General features: G+C 53.3%; 1 protein-coding gene across 3 annotated transcripts in view; it reads right to left on the reverse strand.

Moving 5' to 3' along the window:
• The window catches only part of PRKCA (protein kinase C alpha), a 90,194-nt gene that overhangs the window by 42,765 nt on the left and 23,333 nt on the right, over positions 1 to 24,096 (reverse strand). For all 3 annotated transcript variants that reach the window (XM_069952474.1, XM_069952476.1, XM_069952477.1), the window contains exon 3: positions 6,956 to 7,038. In XM_069952474.1, coding sequence (XP_069808575.1) covers positions 6,956 to 7,038 — 83 coding nt within the window. The remainder of the gene's footprint in view (positions 1 to 6,955; positions 7,039 to 24,096) is intronic.

A 24,096-nucleotide genomic window follows, 5' to 3' on the forward strand; every position in this document is an offset into this window, starting at 1 on the left:
CAGGCCTGGAGTGTGTACAGCGTCTGACAGGACGCCCCGCCATCAGGGTCGCAGTACAGCACATGGGGGGGATGATGAGGCCGGTGTACAGCACACACACTATGGGGGGGAATGAAGCCGGTGTACAGCACACACTATGGGGGGAATGAAGCCGCTGTACAGCACACACTATGGGGGGAATGAAGTCTGTGTACAGCACACACTATGGGGGGAATGAAGTCTGTGTACAGCACACACTATGGGGGGAATGAAGTCTGTGTACAGCACACACTATGGGGGGAATGAAGTCTGTGTACAGCACACACTATGGGGGGAATGAAGTCGGTGTACAGCACACACTATGGGGGGGATGAAGTCGGTGTACAGCACACACACTATGGGGGGAATGAAGTCGGTGTACAGCACACACTATGGGGGGGAATGAAGTCGGTGTACAGCACACACTATGGGGGGAATGAAGCCGGTGTACAGCACACACTATGGGGGGGAATGAAGCCGGTGTACAGCACACACTATGGGGGGGAATGAAGCCGGTGTACAGCACACACTATGGGGGGGAATGAAGCCGGTGTACAGCACACACTATGGGGGGGAATGAAGCCAGTGTACAGCACACACTATGGGGGGGGGGGGAATGATGAGGCCGGTGTACAGCACACACACTATGGGGGGGGGGGATGAAGCCGGTGTACAGCACACTATGGGGGGGGATGGAGCCGGTGTACAGCACACACACTATGGGGGGGAATGAAGCCGGTGTACAGCACACACTATGGGGGGGGATGAAGCCGGTGTACAGCACACACACTATGGGGGGAATGAAGCCGGTGTACAGCACACACACTATGGGGGGAATGAAGCCGGTGTACAGCACACACTATGGGGGGGGGGGGGGGGATGATGAGGCCGGTTGTACAGCACACACTATGGGCAGGGAATGAAGCCGGTGTACAGCACACACACTATGGGGGGGGGAATGAAGCCGGTGTACAGCACACACACTATGGGGGGGAATGAAGCCGGTGTGCAGCGCACACTATGGGGGGGATGATGAGGCCGGTGTACAACACACACACTATGGGGGGGGAATGAGGCTGGTGTACAGCACACACTATGGGGGGGGGGGATGATGAGGCCGGTGTACAGCACACACTATGGGGGGGTGGGGGAATGAAGCCGGTGTACAGCAAACACTATGGGGGGGTATGATGAGACCAGTTTACAGCAGACACTATGGGGGGGAATGAGGCTGGTGTACAGGACACACTATAGGGGTGGGGGGTGATGAGGCCGGTGTACAGGACACACTATAGGGGTGGAGGGTGATGAGGCTGGTGCACAGGACACACTATAGGGGTGGGGGCGATGAGGCCGGTGTACAGGACACACTATAGGGGTGGGGGCGATGAGGCCGGTGTACAGGACACACTATAGGGGTGGGGGGGATAAGGCCCGTGTACAGGACACACTATGGCGGGGGGGGGGGGGGGGGGGGATGAGGCCCGTGTACAGCAGACACTATTGGGGGGGGGGGGATGAGACAGGTGTATAGCACACACTATGGGGGGGATGATTAGGCCGGTGTACAGGACACACTATAGGGGTGGGGGGGGGGGGGAATGAGGCCGGTGTACAGCACACACTATAGGGGTGGAGGGTGATGAGGTCGGTGTACAGGACACACTATAGGGGTGGAGGGTGATGAGGCTGGTGCACAGGACACACTATAGGGGTGGGGGCGATGAGGCCGGTGTACAGGACACACTATAGGGGTGGGGGGGATAAGGCCGGTGTACAGGACACACTATAGGGGTGGGGGGGATAAGGCCCGTGTACAGGACACACTATGGCGGGGGGGGGGGGGGGGGGATGAGGCCCGTGTACAGCAGACACTATGGGGGGGGGGGATGAGACATGTGTATAGCACACACTATGGGGGGGATGATTAGACTGGTGTACAGCACACACTATAGGGGTGGGGAGTGATGAGGCCGGTGTACAGGACACACTATAGGGGTGGGGGGGGGGAATGAGGCCGGTTTACAGCACACACTATAGGGGTGGGGGGTGATGAGGTCGGTGTACAGGACACACTGTAGGGGTGGGGGGTGATGACGCCGGTTTACAGGACACACTATAGGGGTGGGGGGTGATGAGGCCGGTGTACAGTGCACACTATGGGGGGGATGATGAGGCCAGTGTACAGCACACACACACTATGGGGGGGAATGAGGCCGGTGTACAGCACACACTATGGGGGGGTGGGGGAATGAAGCCGGTGTACAGCACACACTATGGGGGGGGGATGATGAGGCCGGTGTACAGCACACACTATGGGGGGGTGGGGGAATGAAGCCGGTGTACAGCACACACTATGGGGGGGGTATGATGAGACCAGTTTACAGCAGACACTATGGGGGGGAATGAGGCTGGTGTACAGGACACACTATAGGGGTGGGGGGTGATGAGGCCGGTGTACAGCACACACTATAGGGGTGGGGGGTGATGAGGCCGGTGTACAGCACACACTATAGGGGGGAATGAGGCCGGTGTACAGCACACACTATAGGGGGGAATGAGGCCGGTGTACAGCACACACTATAGGGGGGAATGAGGCCGGTGTACAGGACACACTATAGGGTTGGGGGGTGATGAGGCCGGTGTACAGGACACACTATAGGGGTGGGGGGTGATGAGGCCGGTGTACAGGACACAATATAGGGGGGTTTTGAGGCCGGTGTACAGGACACACTATAGGGGTGGGGGCGATGAGGCCGGTGTACAGGACACACTATAGGGGTGGGGGGGATGAGGCCGGTGTACAGGACACACTATAGGGGTGGGGGGGATGAGGCCGGTGTACAGGACACACTATGGGGGGGGGGGGGGGGGGAATGGGGATGAGGCCCGTGTACAGCAGACACTATTGGGGGGGGGGGGGGGGGGGGGGGGGGATGAGACAGGTGTATAGCACACACTATGGGGGGATGATTAGACTGGTGTACAGCACACACTATAGGGGTGGGGAGTGATGAGGCCGGTGTACAGGACACACTATAGGGGTGGGGGGGGGGTGGGGATGAGGCCGGTGTACAGCACACACTATAGGGGTGGGGAGTGATGAGGCCGGTGTACAGCACACACTATAGGGGTGGGGAGTGATGAGGCCGGTGTACAGGACACACTATAGGGGTGGGGGGGATGAGGCCGGTGTACAGCACACACTATAGGGGTGGGGGGTGATGAGGTCGGTGTACAGGACACACTATAGGGGTGGGGGGTGATGAGGCCGGTGTACAGGACACACTATAGGGGTGGGGAGTGATGAGGCCGGTGTACAGGACACACTATAGGGGTGGGGGCGATGAGGCCGGTGTACAGGACACACTATAGGGGTGGGGGCGATGAGGCCGGTGTACAGCACACACTATAGGGGGGAATGAGGCCGGTGTACAGGACACACTATAGGGGTGGGGGCGATGAGGCCGGTGTACAGGACACACTATAGGGGTGGGGGGTGATGAGGCCGGTGTACAGGACACACTATAGGGGTGGGGAGTGATGAGGCCGGTGTACAGGACACACTATAGGGGTGGGGAGTGATGAGGCCGGTGTACAGGACACACTATAGGGGTGGGGGGGATGAGGCCCGTGTACAGGACACACTATAGGGGTGGGGAGTGATGAGGCCGGTGTACAGGACACACTATAGGGGTGGGGGGGATGAGGCCCGTGTACAGGACACACTATAGGGGTGGGGAGTGATGAGGCCAGTGTACAGGACACACTATAGGGGTGGGGGGGATGAGGCCGGTGTACAGGACACACTATAGGGGTGGGGAGTGATGAGGCCGGTGTACAGGACACACTATAGGGGTGGGGGGGGATGAGGCCGGTGTACAGGACACACTATAGGGGTGGGGAGTGATGAGGCCGGTGTACAGGACACACTATAGGGGTGGGGGGGGATGAGGCCGGTGTACAGGACACACTATAGGGGTGGGGTGTGATGAGGCCGGTGTACAGGACACACTATAGGGGTGGGGGGGATGAGGCCCGTGTACAGGACACACTATAGGGGTGGGGAGTGATGAGGCCGGTGTACAGGACACACTATAGGGGTGGGGGGGATGAGGCCCGTGTACAGGACACACTATAGGGGTGGGGAGTGATGAGGCCGGTGTACAGGACACACTATAGGGGTGGGGGGGGATGAGGCCGGTGTACAGGACACACGATAGGGGTGGGGAGTGATGAGGCCAGTGTACAGGACACACTATAGGGGTGGGGGGGATGAGGCCCGTGTACAGGACACACTATAGGGGTGGGGAGTGATGAGGCCAGTGTACAGGACACACTATAGGGGTGGGGAGTGATGAGGCCGGTGTACAGGACACACTATAGGGGTGGGGAGTGATGAGGCCGGTGTACAGGACACACTATAGGGGTGGGGGGGAAGAGGCCCGTGTACAGGACACACTATCGGGGTGGGGAGTGATGAGGCCGGTGTACAGGACACACTATAGGGGTGGGGGGGATGAGGCCCGTGTACAGGACACACTATAGGGGTGGGGAGTGATGAGGCCAGTGTACAGGACACACTATAGGGGTGGGGGCGATGAGGCCGGTGTACAGGACACACTATAGGGGTGGGGAGTGATGAGGCCGGTGTACAGGACACACTATAGGGGTGGGGGCGATGAGGCCGGTGTACAGGACACACTATAGGGGTGGGGAGTGATGAGGCCGGTGTACAGGACACACTATAGGGGTGGGGGGGGATGAGGCCGGTGTACAGGACACACTATAGGGGTGGGGAGTGATGAGGCCGGTGTACAGGACACACTATAGGGGTGGGGGGGATGAGGCCCGTGTACAGGACACACTATAGGGGTGGGGAGTGATGAGGCCAGTGTACAGGACACACTATAGGGGTGGGGGGTGATGAGGCCGGCCAGCACAAACTAAGGGGGGGGATGATGGGACCAGTACAGCGGATAAATAACAGTAATGTGGACATGCAGGCGAGGGGCATCGCTTGTGAACAGGCAGGCAGGGGGCGCTGCGGGGGGCTTAGTGACCCACTTACCAGGGTCTGGTCCCAGGGAATTATGTGATGTAAGGAGAAGAGATTATCTGCTGTTATCCCAGTAATGGATCTAATGGAGGGAGGGGGAAGGGGGCCACGAAAATCCTGAGCCATGAAACACTGCCAAGAGGAGCAGCAGCAGCTGAGGCACACACAATGAGGTCAGCTACAGGGAATGCACACTGCTTACACACCGCACCGTATCACTACTTTACAGCTTTTTATACACATACATTCCCTGGTCCAATGTGAGTATGGCACCTCCCATAGGATGGATCTCACTCCCGGATTCATTATGTTTTATGGATCATTATGAAGCAGCTCCATTAAGGTGAGGTCTCGCTGCAGAGCATCGCTCCCTATAAGCCAGCAGTCTGGACAGAAAGCGCCCCCTGGCACCTTGCACTGTCCATTAATAATTCAGCAGACAATGAGCTGGAGGCGTAAATGGACAACACTGTAAAACATGCAGCGAGCTGCTCCGAGATATTAATCACTGCTCATCCAGAGCTTGCTGCTTCACGGACAAATCTACAGGCCACTCAAGATCCATGGGAAGCCAGGTGAGATCAGGGAAGGGGGTAATACCTCTCACAGCTGGGGGTCTGTTACAGTTCTGGGGCCCTCCGATGTCCGGACTCTTCCTTCCTCACTCCATGGAGCTGATGATGTCATCGGGAGCTCCCCGGGCTATAATCACCAGGTTATTACACTTTATGAACCGTAATCATTGTTATTATGTTTCTGCAGCACTCAGCACAAGAAAACACAACTTCAGGCTGGGTGTTAATGAGAAGTCAAGCGAAACGCATCACTCAGTGTGACCGCCGACCACATGACCGCCCACGCTGCCACCAGGACAACAGCAACCATCATCAGCTTAAAAGGAACCCCTCAGCAGGGCCAGATCCAGTCATATCAGCCACAAGAGCCAGGAAAAGGAACCCATCAGCAAGGCCAGAAATCCTCAACCCCCCCCCCTCCCCATGGGCCCAGGCAGGGAACCAGTCAGCAAGGCCTTATAACTGACTGTATGGAATTGCAGATAACATAGATGGAGTCTACACCATGATGTAGGAAAAGGAAGGGGAGCGGGGTGTCAACATGTCTGGGGTGACCCCTCTATAAAGGCCCCCCCCGGGCAGATGAGTATAATAGTGTGTCGGGTGTAGTAGTGCATACAGTATAGTGTGATGCTACGGTCAGTAGGGCTGAGCCTGGGGCAACAAAGCCCCTAACACTGCTGTACAAGACCAGACCCACCCTACTCACACACAACTAATGACACTTCCTAATAGAATCTTTTCTTACCATTATTAAAGGGGTATACCACCCAAACATAACTTTCATATGTTGCTGCCCAAGGCGAGTCCAACAGTTCAATCCATACTTATTATCTATTCAGTCTTCTTTCCCCAGTTCTGAGCTGCTGACTTCTGCTGAAGACACAAAAAGCTTTCCTCTTTGTCTCCCCCTCCCTTCAGAGACAACTGATGTAAACAAGTCCCTGGCAGGCTTTATCTGTAACTTCTTTGTAATGCTGGGAGGATTATTCTGAGGTCAAGTTGCTGATGAATTCACTGTGATTTATCCTTGCAGCATTACAAAGAAGCTAAAAGGTTGCAGATAAAGCCAGCCAGGGACTTGTTTACATCAGCTGTCTCAGAAGGGAGGGCGGAGAGGAGGGAAACAGAGAGAAAGGCTCACACACAGATTTTTGTGTCTTTAGCAGAAAGCAAAAGCTGAGAACTGGGGGAAGGAGCCTGAATAGATAATAAGCTTCACTGCGGTAACCTGTACAACAGCCACACACCCCAACCCCCCACCCTGATACAACAGTTGCAGCCCCGCTACAGTGGTACTTACATCCGTGTCCGGCCCTTTATCTGCCCCCGGACAGGAGAATGTGACAAATTCATGGCAGCGTTTGTGGACAACGAAACAGCACACTGTAACAAAAAGACAAAACAGGAGGTGAGGAGGATGAGAAAGACTACAATATATCACATTATACTCCAGAGCTGCACTCACTATTCTGCTGGGGGAGTCACTGTGTACATACATTACTTTATATTTCTTGTACTGAACCTGAGATACACTCGCTATTCTGCTGTATGTCTGGGTTAGTATAGGCTCCTGATATTAGAGCAGACAGATGGCGGTATAGTATAGTACAGTGAGTGGTTTCTTTCCTGTGATTCATCATCTCCTCACAGTGATTTCTGCCAAATACTCCACAAATAATAAAGGTGACACAGCAGCCTCTATGCAGGGTGGGAGAGGAGCGCTCTAATGACAGCTGATAGACAAAGATGATGGCAGACACTATGACTCCGCCTCCTAATGATGTGATAACTCTGCTGACCCCGCCCTCTAATGATAACGAGATAACTGCTGACCCCACCCTCTAATGAGATAACTGCTGACCCCGCCCTCTAATGATAACGAGATAACTGCTGACCCCACCCTCTAATGAGATAACTGCTGACCCCGCCCTCGACTGATAACGAGATAACTGCTGACCCCGCCCTCTAATGACAATGTGATAACTCTGCTGACCCCGCCCTCTGCTGATAAGGAGATATCAGTACAGGGCAGGGTCAGCAGTGTTATCTCATTATCAGCAGAGGGCGGGGTCAGCAGAGTTATCACATTATCATTAGAGGGCGGGGTCAGCAGTTATCTCATTATCAGTCGAGGGCAGGGTCAGCAGTGTTAACGAGATAATTCTGCTGACCCCGCCCTGTACTGATGAGATAACTCTACTGACCCCGCCCTCTACTGATAATGAGAATTCTGCTGACCCCGGCCTCTAATGATGAGATAATTCTGCTGACCCCACCCTCTCATGAGATGACTCAGGTGACCACACCCACTAAAGATGAGATTAATCTTCTGATCCCACCCTCTAATGAGATGACCGCAGACCCCGCCCTCTAATGATGAGATGACCGCTGACCCCGCCCACTAATGATTAGATGACTGCTGACCCCCGCCCTCTAATGATTAGATGACTGCTGACTCCGCCCTCTAATGATGAGATCACTCAGCTGACCCTGCCCTCTAATGATTAGATGACCGATGACCCCGCCTACAGTGGCTCAGTGGGGCAGCACGGTGGCTCAGTGATTAGCACTGTAGCCTTGCAGCGCTGGAGTCCTGGGTTCAAATCCCACCAAGGGCAACATCTGCAAAGAGTTTGTATGTTCTCTCCGTGTTTGCATGGGTTTCCTCCGGGTACTCCGGTTTCCTCCCACACCCAAAAAACATACAGATAGGTGAAGCTCTGCGGAATCTGTGTGCGCTATACAAATAAAAACATTATTATTATTATTAGCTGACCCCGCCCTCTAATGATAAAAAGATGACGCTGCTCCACCACAACCTCTCATATCGAGCTGACCCTTTCCTCTAATCCTAACTAGATTAATCTTCTGACCCTGCCCTATAATGGGATGACTCTCTTACCCCGCCCTCTAATGATAATGAAATATTGATGACCCGCCCTCTAATGATAACAAGACATTGATGACCCCGCCCTCAACAAGATGACTCTGCTGACCCCACCCTCTAACCATGAGATTACTGATGGCCCGGCCCTCTAGTTTATTGGCTGATACTAGATGTACATTAGTAGGAGTAGTCATTTCTTACACATTGTGGTGGTGTAGCAGAGCTGTGGTGGTGTCAGACAAGGCCAATTTCTCTCTCTCTTTCATCACATTAAGGCCACTGATGGACGGTCACTCCTCGCAGCTCCTCCTTTACGTGTTGTGACAGAAGACAACACAGCAGAGCCGATGGGCTAACAAACTGGCACAGCTCAACCCAGAGCACATTACATGGCTGAGATAAAGGCAACAAACACAGACAGGCAGGCTGAGTGATCCCGGGCAGCGGTACAGCCAGCAGGATACAGCATGGTGGTTTTTTATGAATAGCAGCAGGTGAACACACTTTCTCCTCTCAGCTACACCAAGAAAGTGCTGACCATGTTACACAGGACATTACACGGCAGAGCCATCCAGTCACTATCCTGTATGATGGTGCGGACGGTCATGTGGCTGTGGTATCGTGCTGTATGTGGCATCTGCAGCCCTGAACATTACAGCAGTGCGGACCCCCGGGACCCCTCCCAGGTCTCAGATCCGGTTCTGGCAGCGAGAATCCAGATAATCTGAGCGCAGACCCCAGAGAGCGCGGCGACAGATGGCTCTAAACTAGGTGAAGCCGAATTACAGGGAAATGGAGCGCGGCTGTCATCCTCATGACCGCCACATGTGACAGCTGCTCCCGCCACAGCCGGAATTACCCCCCTAATGACCCCAATCTGCCGTATAGAGGAGCCAGTCGCAGGAATTACCCCCCTAATGACCCTAATCTGCCGTATAGAAGAGCCACCATAACAGGAATTACCCCCCTAATGACCCCAATCTGTGGTATCAAGGAACCTCCACAACAGGAATTACCCCCCTAATGACCTCAATCTGCCGTATAGAAGAGCCACCATAACAGGAATTACCCCCCTTACTGACCCCAATCTTCCCTATAGAGGAGCCGCCACAGCAGGAATTACCCCCCTAATGACCCCAATCTGCTGTATAGAGGAGCCACCATAACAGGAATTACCCCCCTAATGACCCCAATCTTCCCTATAGAGGAGCCACCATAACAGGAATTACCCCCCCCTTACTGACCCCAATCTTCCCTATAGAGGAGCCACCATAACAGGAATTACCCCCTAATGACCCCGATCTGCCATACAGAAGAGCCAGCCGCAGGAATTACCCCCCCAATCTGTGGTATCGAGGAGCCAAAATAACAGGAATTACCCCCCTAATGACCCCAATCTGTGGTATCGAGGAGCCACCATAACAGGAATTACCCCCCTAATGACCCCAATCTGTGGTATCGAGGAGCCACCATAACAGGAATTACCCCCTAATGACCCCAATCTGTGGTATCGAGGAGCCACCATAACAGGAATTACCCCCCTTACTGACCCCAATCTGTGGTATCGAGGAGCCACCATAACAGGAATTACCCCCCTAATGACCCCAATCTGTGGTATCGAGGAACCTCCACAACAGGAATTACCCCCCTAATGATCCCAATCTGCCGTATAGAAGAGCCACCATAACAGGAATTACCCCTCTTACTGACCCCAATCTTCCCTATAGAGGAGCCGCCACAGCAGGAATTACCCCCCTAATGACCCCAATCCGCTGTATAGAGGAGCTACCATAACAGGAATTACCCCCCTAATGACGCCAATCTGCCATACAGAAGAGCCAGCCGCAGGAATTACCCCCCAATGACCTCAATCTGTGGTATCGAGGAGCCACCATAACAGGAATTACCCCCCTAATGACCCCAATCTGTGGTATTGAGGAGCCACCATAACAGGAATTACCCCCCTAATGACCCCAATCTGTGGTATCGAGGAGCCACCATAACAGGAATTACCCCCCTAATGACCCCAATCTGTGGTATCGAGGAACCTCCACAACAGGAATTACCCCCCTAATGACCCCAATCTGCCGTATAGAAGAGCCACCATAACAGGAATTACCCCCCTTACTGACCCCAATCTTCCCTATAAAGGAGCCGCCACAGCAGGAATTACCCCCCTAATGAGCCCAATCTGTGGTATAGGGAGCCGCCACAGCAGGAATTACCCCCCTAATGACCCCAATCCGCTGTATAGAGGAGCCACCATAACAGGAATTACCCCCCTAATGACCCCAATCTGTGGTATCGAGGAACCTCCATAACAGGAATTACCCCCCTAATGACCCTAGTCTGTGGTATAGAGGAGCCCCCATACTAGGAATTACCCCCTAATGACCCCAATCTGTGGTATAGAGGAGCCGGCCATGCACACACCAGATAGCCTGATCATGGAGTCCAGGTGTAGATTGGTGCTCGGTGACAGAGGACAAAAGTTGTCACCAGCCGGTAAGCAGGTGTCCAGGGCAGTGACTGATGCCGCCGACCAGCCGCACAAACCAGGAGAATTACCGGCAGTCAGGAAGATTTTTACAAGAACGACTTGTTCCTACGCCGATGTTTCCAGTGGATTAACCAGGAACACACAGTTCGCTGCACCAGCCTCTCAACCTCCATCTGCTCTGCAGTAAGGGACCCTCTGTGGTCCCAGCATTTACTGCTCAAAATACCAGTCCCTACGTATGATCTGCGCCCAGGGGGCAATGATAGAGAATCAGCAAAGATGGCTACAGGAGCGGGAGGACTACTGAGAACAAGTCTGGACTTACTGACACCTGCAACTCTGACCGCTACTGCAACTAACAAGTCTACTGATGTCTGATCTTACTGGCCGATACTCTAGAATGTGCGCATATAGCGGCCGATACTCTAGAATGCGCGCGTATAACGGCAGATGCTCTAGAATGTGCTTGTATCGCGGCAGACGCTCTAGAATGAGAGCCTATCGCGGCAGACGCTCTAGAATGAGAGCCTATCGCGGCAGACGCTCTAGAATGCACATGCATTGCGGCAGTAAGACCAGACTTTTTTTCAGTAGTCCTCCTGCTCTTGTAGCCATTCCGCCGCAATTTTGCAGCACTGCGCGCACATTCTAGAGCGTCCGCCACACTGCACGCACATTCTAGAGCGTCCGCCGCACTGCGCACACATTCTAGAGCGTCCGCCGCACTGCGCACACATTCTAGAGCGTCCGCCGCACTGCGCACACATTCTAGAGCGTCCGCCGCACTGCACGCACATTCTAGAGCGTCCGCCGCACTGCGCGCACATTCTAGAGCGTCCGCCACACTGCACGCACATTCTAGAGCGTCCGCCGCACTGTGCGCACATTCTAGAGCGTCCGCCACACTGCACGCACATTCTAGAGCGTCCGCCGCACTGCGCACACATTCTAGAGCGTCCGCCGCACTGCACACACATTCTAGAGCGTCCGCCGCACTGCGCGCACATTCTAGAGTCCCTACGTATGATCAGCCCCCAGGGGGCAATGATAGAATATCAGGAGCGTGAGGACTACTTAGAACAAGTCTGGACTTACTGACCCCTGCAACTCTGACCGCTGCCGCAACTAACAAGTCTACTGATGTCTGGTCTAACTTGCTCATGCTCTAGAATGCACACGTATAGCAGTAGATGCTCTAGAATGCGCGCGTATAGCGGAAGGTGCTCTAGAAAGCACACACATTGCAGCAGTAAGATCAGACTTGTTTCCAGTACTGCTCCTGCAGCCATTCTGCCGCAATACGCGCACATTCTAGAGTGTCTGCCGCACTGCGCGCACATTCTAGAGTGTCAGCACATTTTTGCCATTGAGAATTACGCTATATGTTCATTGTCTCTGTGTTTACTTAGCGGGCGGCCGTATTTATTATCTGTTTCTGGTTAATATATTTATATAGGCCTACATTGACACAGCACTTTATATTTATTCGGCAGAGGCGGTATTTATTACATGGTGATGCTTTTAATCGGGCGGCGTTGAGAATGTCTCCAGTAGTGGCATTGTGACAAGTAGGGCCATCGGGCATTTAGCATCTGTAGTCATTTGGCTCTTATTTTTTTCATTATTTTATTTATTTTTATTTTTTTATTATTAGTTGATTTATTATAATCATGTATTGTTATTAGATAATTTTTTACATATGATTTATCTATGTTACTCCTATTTACATTTATATTTATTTTATATACAAGGGCCTATTATGAATGTGTTTGGGGTACATGTTATTGTTCACACTGAGCAAGGGAGGCTATACCTCTCTAACATATTTTGTGACCTAGGGGCCATTTTTCGCGCCGCCGTCACGTAACCGAGCTTTACTGGGTCCCGTGATGGCGTCAGGGCTGGCCCAATTTTGCATATTCATCGGGGTCACGGGTGATGCTCCGATCACATGAGCCGCGTCACGGCACGTACAGGCAGCGAATGACGCGCTGCTGCAGTTACTCTCCACTGATATTGTGTGCGCATGCCCGGCCCGAACATATGACTATTGATGCAAGCACGCTCTTACTTTGACCCCGGTACGTAGCTGCTTATTCCATTTCCGCCCGCCGTAATGCGCAGCCGCAGTCCCCACTTCCGCACGCCGACTCCCAGGTGGATTGTCAATCATGGCATGGGACATTTATTTATCAGGTATATATACTGGCTCACTTACACTATACACCCACTCCTGACAAAGCCGCCGGGTAGCGGCGATACATGTGGGGTATTTGGTTCTCTGTTATACTGGGGCTACTCATACTCAGGTGGTATTTATTGTATGCCATTATGTATTATGCTTATTTTGTGTATTGAACATATTGTGGGATGCATTGCTCTAGTCCCTTTATAGCCTATTGAGCATAGTGGTGTAACAGTGAGCATCCTCCTGTATTTTAGGAGGATGCAGTTGTTTGGATTTTAGATGTTTTTAATTTGTTTGTAGCCGGTCCAATAAAGTTATTTTTGTACTATATTCTAGGTGTGCGCCTCATCTTTATACCCTAGGGTTCTCTTTTTTTGCTTGTACAAGCAAGTAAGATCAGACATCAGTAGGCTTGTTAGTTGCAGTAGCAGTCAGATTTGCAGGTGTCAGTAAGAACAGACTTGTTTTCCATCTTTGCCGATTCTCTAGGATTGCCCCCTGGGGGCTGATCATACGCAGTGAATGCTGGGACCACAGAGAGTGCCTTACTGCAGAGCAGAAGAAGGTTGAGTGTCCGGTGCGCACACATTGCAGCAGGCATTCTAGAATGTGCATGCATTGCGGCAGATGCTCTGGAATGCGCATGCATTGCGGCAGTAAGACCACACTTGTTTTCAGTAGTCCTCCCGCTCCTGTAGCCATTCTGCAGCAACACGCTTGTGTTGAGTGATTGCCGCAATGCGGGTGCATTCTAGAGCTGGGACACACATTGTGGTATACACTCTAGAATGCATGTGCATGGCGGCAGAAGAGGGTCCTGTCCTGTACCTGGTCCCTTACTGTAGAGCAGGTGGAGGTTGAGTGGCCAGTTCACAGGCATTGCGGCAGACACTCTAAAATGTGTGTGTGCATTGCGGCAGACGCTCTAAAATGTGTGTGTGCATTGCGGCAGACGCACGCTAATGTTCAGTCTCTATGGAGATACATGGTGGTGTAGAAGACATGCCAGGACACCGCATCTCCCGAGCTGCACACCAGGGGGCAGGAATCCACTCACAATGCTGATCTGACATCAAGGAAATCAATAAGAAAGTAAAAGCCATAGATCCCGCTGATGAGCCGGACGTCAGCCATAAACAGCTCGATACTAGGGTGGTCACTATCACTGCCCGCAGCCATGAAGCGGGAAAGGGGGGGGGGGGGGGGGGAGACACAAATCTGCAGAGGCCCTCACTGTTCCCCACAGTGATAACAGAGGCCCCCACCCCTTGAGGATACAGTCTGCCTCCTTCTCCAGACTCTGACCACAAAGCACATAATAAATAGGAAAGAGACCCAACAAGTAAATGTCAGCACTGAAGCTCCACCGCTTTACCTATAGGTGGCAAGTCCATGGAGTCCGTCTATACTGGGGGTTCACTTACTTGTAGTTTATAATCTCTGCTCATGAAATCCCCTGTCACACACTGGTGCGCTGCAGGGCTTGTGCTTATACATAGAAGCCAATCTGTAGCAAAGCTGCAGTGCAAAGTATGAGGGAGATTCAAAGGAGAGGCCTAAAGGCCGCCAGCCATTGGGAACTGAGCTCGGGGGAGGGACCAAGTATGGTCACAAAAGGGGGGGGATCAAGTGCGGGGACAGGAGAGAGCTAAGGGATCAAATAGAGGGGGCGGGGGGACGGGAAGGGACCAAGCAGGGGGGTATTGAGCATGGGGACAGGAGAAAGAAAAGGGACCAAGTGGGGGGGTGGGGAGAGGGGGGAATAGGGAACAGGAGCAAAAGAGGGACGGGAGGGGCCAAGTACAACAGTGTTGTCTTTCAGATACACAGGCGCCAATCACAGCGATTGCAGACCATCATTTCGGCACATAAGATGGATCCTGGTTATAATGACTAAGGGTCAGGTCCGCTATGGTGAAGGGCAACTCCTGTCATTGAGCTCAGTAAGAATATTTTCTCATCATTCTCACAAAACCCATCACATAACGAGAGAAACATTTTCTGAATTTAAAAACAAAAAAGAAAAAAAAAAAAAAAAAAAAGAGAAAAAGAAAATCATCAAAGCACAAAACCCCAGAATGAGCTGGAAGCAGCGGCATTGTCTGCCGGAGACTGCGGAGCGAGCGCTGAGCCGCAATGTGCCAGCACCAGATGTCGGGATAATTACCGACCTGATCAGCACGGCCATGTCTGAGTCTGCAGAAAAGTCTCCTCCAGAACTGTCTCTCTGCCAAGCCTCCACATCCCGAGGAGATCCGCCGAAGGTGCGAAAAATAGATTGATGGGGAGAACAACTCTCATCATCTACAGACTGACCCAATAAAGGGGAAGACCACCATCCAAAGTATAATACACCTATGTACTGAATTACTGTAATCAGCATAAAGGATTATAGGATTACATTACTGATCCTGAGTTACATCCTGTATTATACTCCAGAGCTGCACTCACTATTCTGCTGGCGGGGTCCCTGTGTACATACATTACTTATCCTGTACTGATCCTGAGTTACATCCTGTATTATACTGCAGAGCTGCACTCACTATTCTGCTGGTGGGGTCCCTGTGTACATACATTACTTATCCTGTACTGATCCTGAGTTACATCCTGTATTATACTGCAGAGCTGCACTCACTATTCTGCTGGTGGGGTCCCTGTGTACATACATTACTTATCCTGTACTGATCCTGAGTTACATCCTGTATTATACTGCAGAGCTGCACTCACTATTCTGCTGAAGCCACTGCATGCTGACATCTGTACAGACCAAGTTCACATTAATCAGTTGCATCCTTTTAATTTCTTTTTTTGTCAGATACTGACCACAACTTATACAAAAAGGCATCAATTGTCATCAGTTTTCTTTTCTTTTTTTTTTAAATAAAAACCATCAGTTGTCCTGAGTTTCTTCCAACAGTTTTCCCTTCTATTCTATATTCTTGTTATCAATCTTCCATCCATAAAGCTATATATATATAGATAGATAGATCTGGCAGGGCACCAGGCGAACGTTTCGCTCTAAAAAGCGTTACATGTGGTGCAGATCCATTTCTAGTTATGGGGCAGGTGGCAGCGCAGTCTGTAGACACATCTGAGTGGCAGGTGAGGTCCCGGGGGGCATTCCCTGGGCACATGCTGCTGTGCCGCCATGTAGTGAGTCATGCTCTGGGGACACACGGCGGGAGGCGCAGGCGACAATCACACAGACAAACTAATAATATAACAGAGTCACGACCAGCGCTGCAACCTCACCGACTGCGAACGCAGCGCTAGCTGTAACTGGAGTATAACACAGCAAAGCTAAAAAACACAACCCCCCCCCCCCCCTCCTTCCCCAAACTATTCCTGGTGCTGATCAGTGGAGAGAGAGGGGGGGACCGACCCTCTCACACATAAGGATCAGCAATCATTGTATATACCCAGATCACAGGGGTACAGGGGGGCACCGACCTCACCTCTCACACATAAGGATCTCTATCATTGTATATACCCAGATCAGTACAGGGGGGCACCGGCCTCACCTCTCACACATAAGGATCAGCAATCATTGTATATACCCAGATCAGTACAGGGGGGCACCGGCCTCACCTCTCACACATAAGGATCAGCGATCATTGTATATACCCAGATCACAGGGGTACAGGGGGGCACCTGCCCTCACCTCTCATACATAAGGATCTCTATCATTGTATATACCCAGATCAGTACAGGGGGACACCTCCCCTCCCCTCTCATACATAAGGCTCTCTATCATTGTATATACCCAGATCAGTACAGGGGGCACCAGCCCTCACCTCTCACACATAAGGATCAGCAATCATTGTATATACCCAGATCAGTACAGGGGGCACCGGCCTCACCTCTCATACATAAGGATCAGCAATCATTGTATATACCCAGATCAGTACAGGGGGCACCGGCCTCACCTCTCATACATAAGGATCTCTATCATTGTATATATCCAGATCACAGGGGGGCACCGGCCCTCACCTCTCATACATAAGGATCTCTATCATTGTATATACCCAGATCACAGGGGGGCACCGGCCTCACCTCTCAGACATAAGGATCTCCATCATTGTATATACCTAGATCAGTACAGGGGGCACCGGCCCTCAACTCTCATACATAAGGATCTCTATCATTGTATATACCCAGATCAGTACAGGGGGGCACCGGCCCTCACCTCTCATACATAAGGATCTCTATCATTGTATATACCCAGATCACAGGGGTACAGGGGGGCACCGGCCCTCACCTCTCATACATAAGGATCTCTATCATTGTATATACCCAGATCAGTACAGGGGGCACCAGCCCTCACCTCTCATACATAAGGATCTCTATCATTGTATATACCCGGATCACAAGGGTACAGGGGGGCACCGGCCCTCACCTCTCATACATAAGGATCTCTATCATTGTATATACCCAGATCAGTACAGGGGGGCACCGGCCCTCACCTCTCATACATAAGGATCTCTATCATTGTATATACCCAGATCAGTACAGGGGGGCAGCGGCCCTCACCTCTCACACATAAGGATCTCTATCATTGTATATACCCAGATCAGTACAGGGGGGCACCGGCCTCACCTCTCATACATAAGGACCAGCTATCATTGTATAAACCCAGATCAGTACAGGGGGGCACCGGCCCTCACCTCTCACACATAGAGATCCTTATGTGTGAGAGGTGAGGGCCGGTGCCCCCTGTACTGATCTGGGTATATACAATGATTGCTGGTCCTTATGTATGAGAGGTGAGGCCGGTGCCCCCCTGTACTGATCTGGGTATATACAATGATAGAGATCCTTATGTATGAGAGGTGAGGCCGGTGCCCCCCTGTACTGATCTGGGTATATACAATGATAGAGATCCTTATGTGTGAGAGGTGAGGGCCGGTGCCCCCTGTACTGATCTGGGTATATACAATGATAGAGATCATTATGTATGAGAGGTGAGGCCGGTGCCCCCCTGTACTGATCTGGGTATATACAATGATAGAGATCCTTATCATTGTATATACCCAGATCAGTACAGGGGGGCACCGACCCTCACCTCTCATACATAAGGATCAGCAATCATTGTACATACAGAGATCAGTAGAGAGGGGGGGGCACACCAGCCCTCACTTCTCACACATAAGGATGGTCTATCATTGTATATACCCAGATCTGTACAGGGGGACACCGACCCTCGCCTCTCATACATAAGGATCTCTATCATTGTATATACCCAGATCAGTACAGGGGGGCACAGGCCCTCACCTCTCAGACATAAGGATCAGCTATCATTGTATATACCCAAATCAAAACGGGGATGGGGGGCACCAGCCCTTACACATATGGATCATCTATCGATGTATACAGCCTGGATACATGGACGCTGGGGAATCCCGGTCCCGGCGTCTGCCATCTATGTACGCCGCCTGTAACGCTAACTGTTGTGTAATGATCACTTAGTCTGGCGGACACCGGGCGCTGCGTCTGTATAATCGTGTTTTGGGGCTTTTTTCCAATCTCTGAAGAGGCAGAATATTCCATCCACTTACAAGGAGGAAAAAGCTTTTTTATCCCTCTGCAGATTATCAGATGCCTGGAAAATGATCTAAGCGAAATGAAATTAGACTTAATGCTAAAAGCGGAGAGTGGCGTCCGGCCGGACACATAGAGGATGGATCTGACCGCAACCGTACAGCCCTCCGGGGAAAGGGGAGAGGCGAAAACAGCAAAGTCACATGACCAACCGCACCTTGCTTATGGAGCCCGTACAGCCGAGAAATACTGACTGAGTGTATCATACAAGTAATACATCAGTGATGTCATCCAGGGGGCAGGGCTGTGACTACCTCCCACACATGATATACAGGCTGGTTGTCAGCACTAATAGATGAATAGCTGTTCCTGTAGTATAAGGTGTGTGGAGCTCATGTCTGATCACGTCATTATATCAGTGATGTCATACAGGGGTCGGGCTGTAATGACAACGTCATAACATTACTATTATTTTAGATTAGTGATGTCATACAGGCGGTGGGGCTATTCCTGTACAGTACACCCCCCTCTCTTCTCTATACTGAATACACAGTCTGTATGTAATCTGCTGTTTGCCCATCACAGCTCTTATTAAAGTGACAGCTTCCAGATGTTGTTGCACAGCAGAGCCGAGCGCTGGCACAGACGCACCATTAGAGTCCACACTTAATGTAATTGCCGTCCGGCTGTAATCTGGTGAGCGCGTCTCCATCCAGAGCGATCATTACAGCTGATTACATTACAGGCCCAGCGTCTAATTATAGCGAGGACGACAGTGACCGCAGGTGAGACGGGGGCCCCGGGGCGCGGTCTAAAAATATCACACAGCACTAGAGCCAGCACCGAATACAAGACAAACCCAGACCAATCACACCAATGAATGGAGAGCCTGCCCAGTGCAACTTCCCCCCCCTCCAAAACCAAACCAGTTCACCCCCTCCCCGACTAGTGCAAATGACTCCTCTAGCCTGACCAGTGTAAACCCCCCTCCCCAAGTCCAACCTGTACACTCCCCCTTCCCAAGCCTGACCATTTTCCCCTTCTCAAGCCTGTCCAGTGCACCCCCCTCCCTGAGCCCGAACAGCGCACCCCCTAGCTCCAGTCTGACTATTGAAAACCCCTCCCCGAGCCCAATCAGTGCACCCAACTTCCAAAACAAAACCAGTGCACCCCCCCCTTCCTGAACCTGACCAGCGCACCCCACTCCCTAAACCCCACCAGCGCACCCCACTCCCTAAGCCCCACCAGCGCACCCCACTCCCTAAACCCCACCAGTGCACCCTCCTCCCTCCAGCCCGACTACTGCGAATCCTTCCCTAAGCCCCACCAGCGCACCCCACTCCCTAAACCCCACCAGTGCACCCTCCTCCCTCCAGCCCGACTACTGCGAATCCTTCCCAGAGCCCAACCGGTGCACCCCACTCCTCGAGCCCAACCGGTGCACCCCACTCCTCGAGCCCAACCGGTGCACCCCACTCCTCGAGCCCAACCGGTGCACCCCACTCCTCGAGCCCAACCGGTGCACCCCACTCCTCGAGCCCAACCGGTGCACCCCACTCCTCGAGCCCAACCGGTGCACCCCACTCCTCGAGCCCAACCGGTGCACCCCACTCCTCGAGCCCAACCGGTGCACCCCACTCCTCGAGCCCAACCGGTGCACCCCACTCCTCGAGCCCAACCGGTGCACCCCACTCCTCGAGCCCAACCGGTGCACCCCACTCCTCGAGCCCAACCGGTGCACCCCACTCCTCGAGCCCAACCGGTGCACCCCACTCCTCGAGCCCAACCGGTGCACCCCACTCCTCGAGCCCAACCAGTGCACCCCACTCCTCGAGCCCAACCAGTGCACCCCACTCCTCGAGCCCAACCAGTGCACCCCACTCCTCGAGCCCAACCAGTGCACCCCACTCCTCGAGCCCAACCAGTGCACCCCACTCCTCGAGCCCAACCAGTGCACCCCACTCCTCGAGCCCAACCAGTGCACCCCACTCCTCGAGCCCAACCAGTGCACCCCACTCCTCGAGCCCAACCAGTGCACCCCACTCCTCGAGCCCAACCAGTGCACCCCACTCCTCGAGCCCAACCAGTGCACCCCACTCCTCGAGCCCAACCAGTGCACCCCACTCCTCGAGCCCAACCAGTGCACCCCACTCCTCGAGCCCAACCAGTGCACCCCACTCCTCGAGCCCAACCAGTGCACCCCACTCCTCGAGCCCAACCAGTGCACCCCACTCCTCGAGCCCAACCAGTGCACCCCACTCCTCGAGCCCAACCAGTGCACCCCACTCCTCGAGCCCAACCAGTGCACCCCACTCCTCGAGCCCAACCAGTGCACCCCACTCCTCGAGCCCAACCAGTGCACCCCACTCCTCGAGCCCAACCAGTGCACCCCACTCCTCGAGCCCAACCAGTGCACCCCACTCCTCGAGCCCAACCAGTGCACCCCACTCCTCGAGCCCAACCAGTGCACCCCACTCCTCGAGCCCAACCAGTGCACCCCACTCCTCGAGCCCAACCAGTGCACCCCACTCCTCGAGCCCAACCAGTGCACCCCACTCCTCGAGCCCAACCAGTGCACCCCCACTCCTCGAGCCCAACCAGTGCACCCCACTCCTCGAGCCCAACCAGTGCACCCCACTCCTCGAGCCCAACCAGTGCACCCCACTCCTCGAGCCCAACCAGTGCACCCCACTCCTCGAGCCCAACCAGTGCACCCCACTCCTCGAGCCCAACCAGTGCACCCCACTCCTCGAGCCCAACCAGTGCACCCCACTCCTCGAGCCCAACCAGTGCACCCCACTCCTCGAGCCCAACCAGTGCACCCCACTCCTCGAGCCCAACCAGTGCACCCCACTCCTCGAGCCCAACCAGTGCACCCCACTCCTCGAGCCCAACCAGTGCACCCCACTCCTCGAGCCCAACCAGTGCACCCCACTCCTCGAGCCCAACCAGTGCACCCCACTCCTCGAGCCCAACCAGTGCACCCCACTCCTCGAGCCCAACCAGTGCACCCCCCTTTCCGAGCCCAACCAGTGCACCCTTTCTGAGCCTGACCAGTGCACCCCACTCCTTGGGCCCAACCAGTGCACCACAGCCCGATCAGTGCACCCCCACTCCTCGGGCCCATCCAGTGCACCCCAGCCCGATCAGTGCACCCCCACTCCTTAAGCCTGACCAGTGCATCCCCCTTCCCGAGCCCAGCTGTGGCTGTGATATTAGACTGTCCGTGTTATATATAGAGTGCTGGATCCACACCGCTCATCTCCTGAGTCTATTTGCAGAATGGTTTGGGTTCAGCAACGTTCTCCAAACCCAACACTCGGCATTTGAAAATTGACTCCAGCGTCTGGATGCCGCCCTAGGGTAAAACATGGACACAGCCCATGGGCAGCAAAATAGCAGGCACTGGGGTGCAGAGAACATTGCTGAACCTGAACAGTATACTCAACACTACTCCTGACACCCTATAAACACAGGCATCAGAGGACAGGAGTGCTGTGTACACACAAAGAGCCGCAGTCACACTACAGGGCACCACCAGAGGAGGCTACCCTACAGGGCACCACCAGAGGAGGCTACCCTACAGGGCACCACCAGAGGAGGCTACCCTACAGGGCACCACCAGAGGAGGCTACCCTACAGGGCACCACCAGAGGAGGCTACAACACAGGGCACCACCAGAGGAGGCTACAACACAGGGCACCACCAGAGGAGGCTACAACACAGGGCACCACCAGAGGAGGCTACAACACAGGGCACCACCAGAGGAGGCTACAACACAGGGCACCACCAGAGGAGGCTACCCTACAGGGCACCACCAGAGGAGGCTACACTACAGGGCACCACTAGGGGGATGCTACACTACAGGGCACCACTAGGGGGATGCTACACTACAGGGCACCACCGGAGGACGCTACCATACAGGGTACCACCAGAGGACACTACAGTATAGGGCATCACACGGGATGCTACAATACAGGGCACCACTGGGGGACGCTACAAAACAGGCCACCACTAGGGGGACATCGTTGAATTAACTATCAGGCAGACTTAACCCTCCTGACACAACTGAAAGGGAGGTTGCAACATGGTTACCATGAAAATTGCCTGAAGATCCCATACTAAACTCCCCTCATGCCCTGCCACAGCTGGGGAACACTACTACACCCATCAGCCGGGGGCACACTATCCACAAGGATTCAATGTCTTCCTCATACTTTCATTTCCTGTCAGGTAAGGCTTAGATACTTTGTGATACCTCCCTCGACCCTTCAGGACATCAGGAAAGCTAAATATGCGTTAACGGCGGCTATATGGGATAGTAGACACAAAAATGGATGATGGGGAGATGAAACACGGCGTCTGGCAGCAGTGGCAGCGACTCCATCTCCACCACAACAGGAAATGAAATATTCCGGGAGCAGTGTTATCAGGAGCGCCACATCCTCACCGCCTTAAAGGGCTGGCGCGGGAACCTCGCACCCTGACAGCAGGCGGAGGGTTAACTTGGGGGGATTGTGGGTATTAGAGAATTACCGGAAGACATTAAAGGTTTAAGTGATTAAATGACAATTCATTAACGAGATGTAATCAATGAGACGAGTGAAGCGCCGCAGCAGCCGGGCCCCCGCTGGATCAGCCGCCTAAGCCGCTACTAATCCACGGCCCATGATACTGTGCACTTATGTGCCACCGGCCCCCCCCCCCCCTTGCCCAAACAGCGGCCAGCACCAGTATCAAAGCATAATACTGATTGCCCAGACACGTATCTAACCTCCTAGGGTGATACTACCTGCTGAGGTGTGTATCCAATACTGTCATCTCTGAAAGAATGTATCTACATGTGCAATGCTTTAGTCAGAGCTGAGTATCTAATCGTGTGTGATACTGCCAAGCTCTTCAGAAACTGAGATACCGGACTGGAGGTGACCGGAGGATAACACATAACGTAACAGCTGAATAGTGAGTGCAGCTCTGGAGGTGAACAGAGGATAACCCATGTCACATTTGAATAGTGAATGCAGCTCTAGGGGTGGCCAGAGGACAAGGCATGATGTAAATGCAGAATACTGAGTTCAGCTCTGGAGGTGACAGGAGTTTATACTGGATCAGAAGTGCAGCATTACATGTAGAAGACATGCAGGGGGGGGGGGGGGGCTATAGTCCACGTTCTATGTTCCATCCCTGCTGACAGGAACTTTCCGTAACGCTTCATATTCCGCTAATGTTTGGAATAAATGAGCCCAGAGCCGAAAATAAAATCTGCTGGTTGGAGTAATGGCGGCTCACGCCGTGCAGGGGGCGCCACGACAATAGAGAGGAGAATTT

Source organism: Dendropsophus ebraccatus, chromosome 14, assembly GCF_027789765.1.
Source record: "Dendropsophus ebraccatus isolate aDenEbr1 chromosome 14, aDenEbr1.pat, whole genome shotgun sequence".
Classification (NCBI taxonomy): Eukaryota; Metazoa; Chordata; class Amphibia; order Anura; family Hylidae; genus Dendropsophus; species Dendropsophus ebraccatus.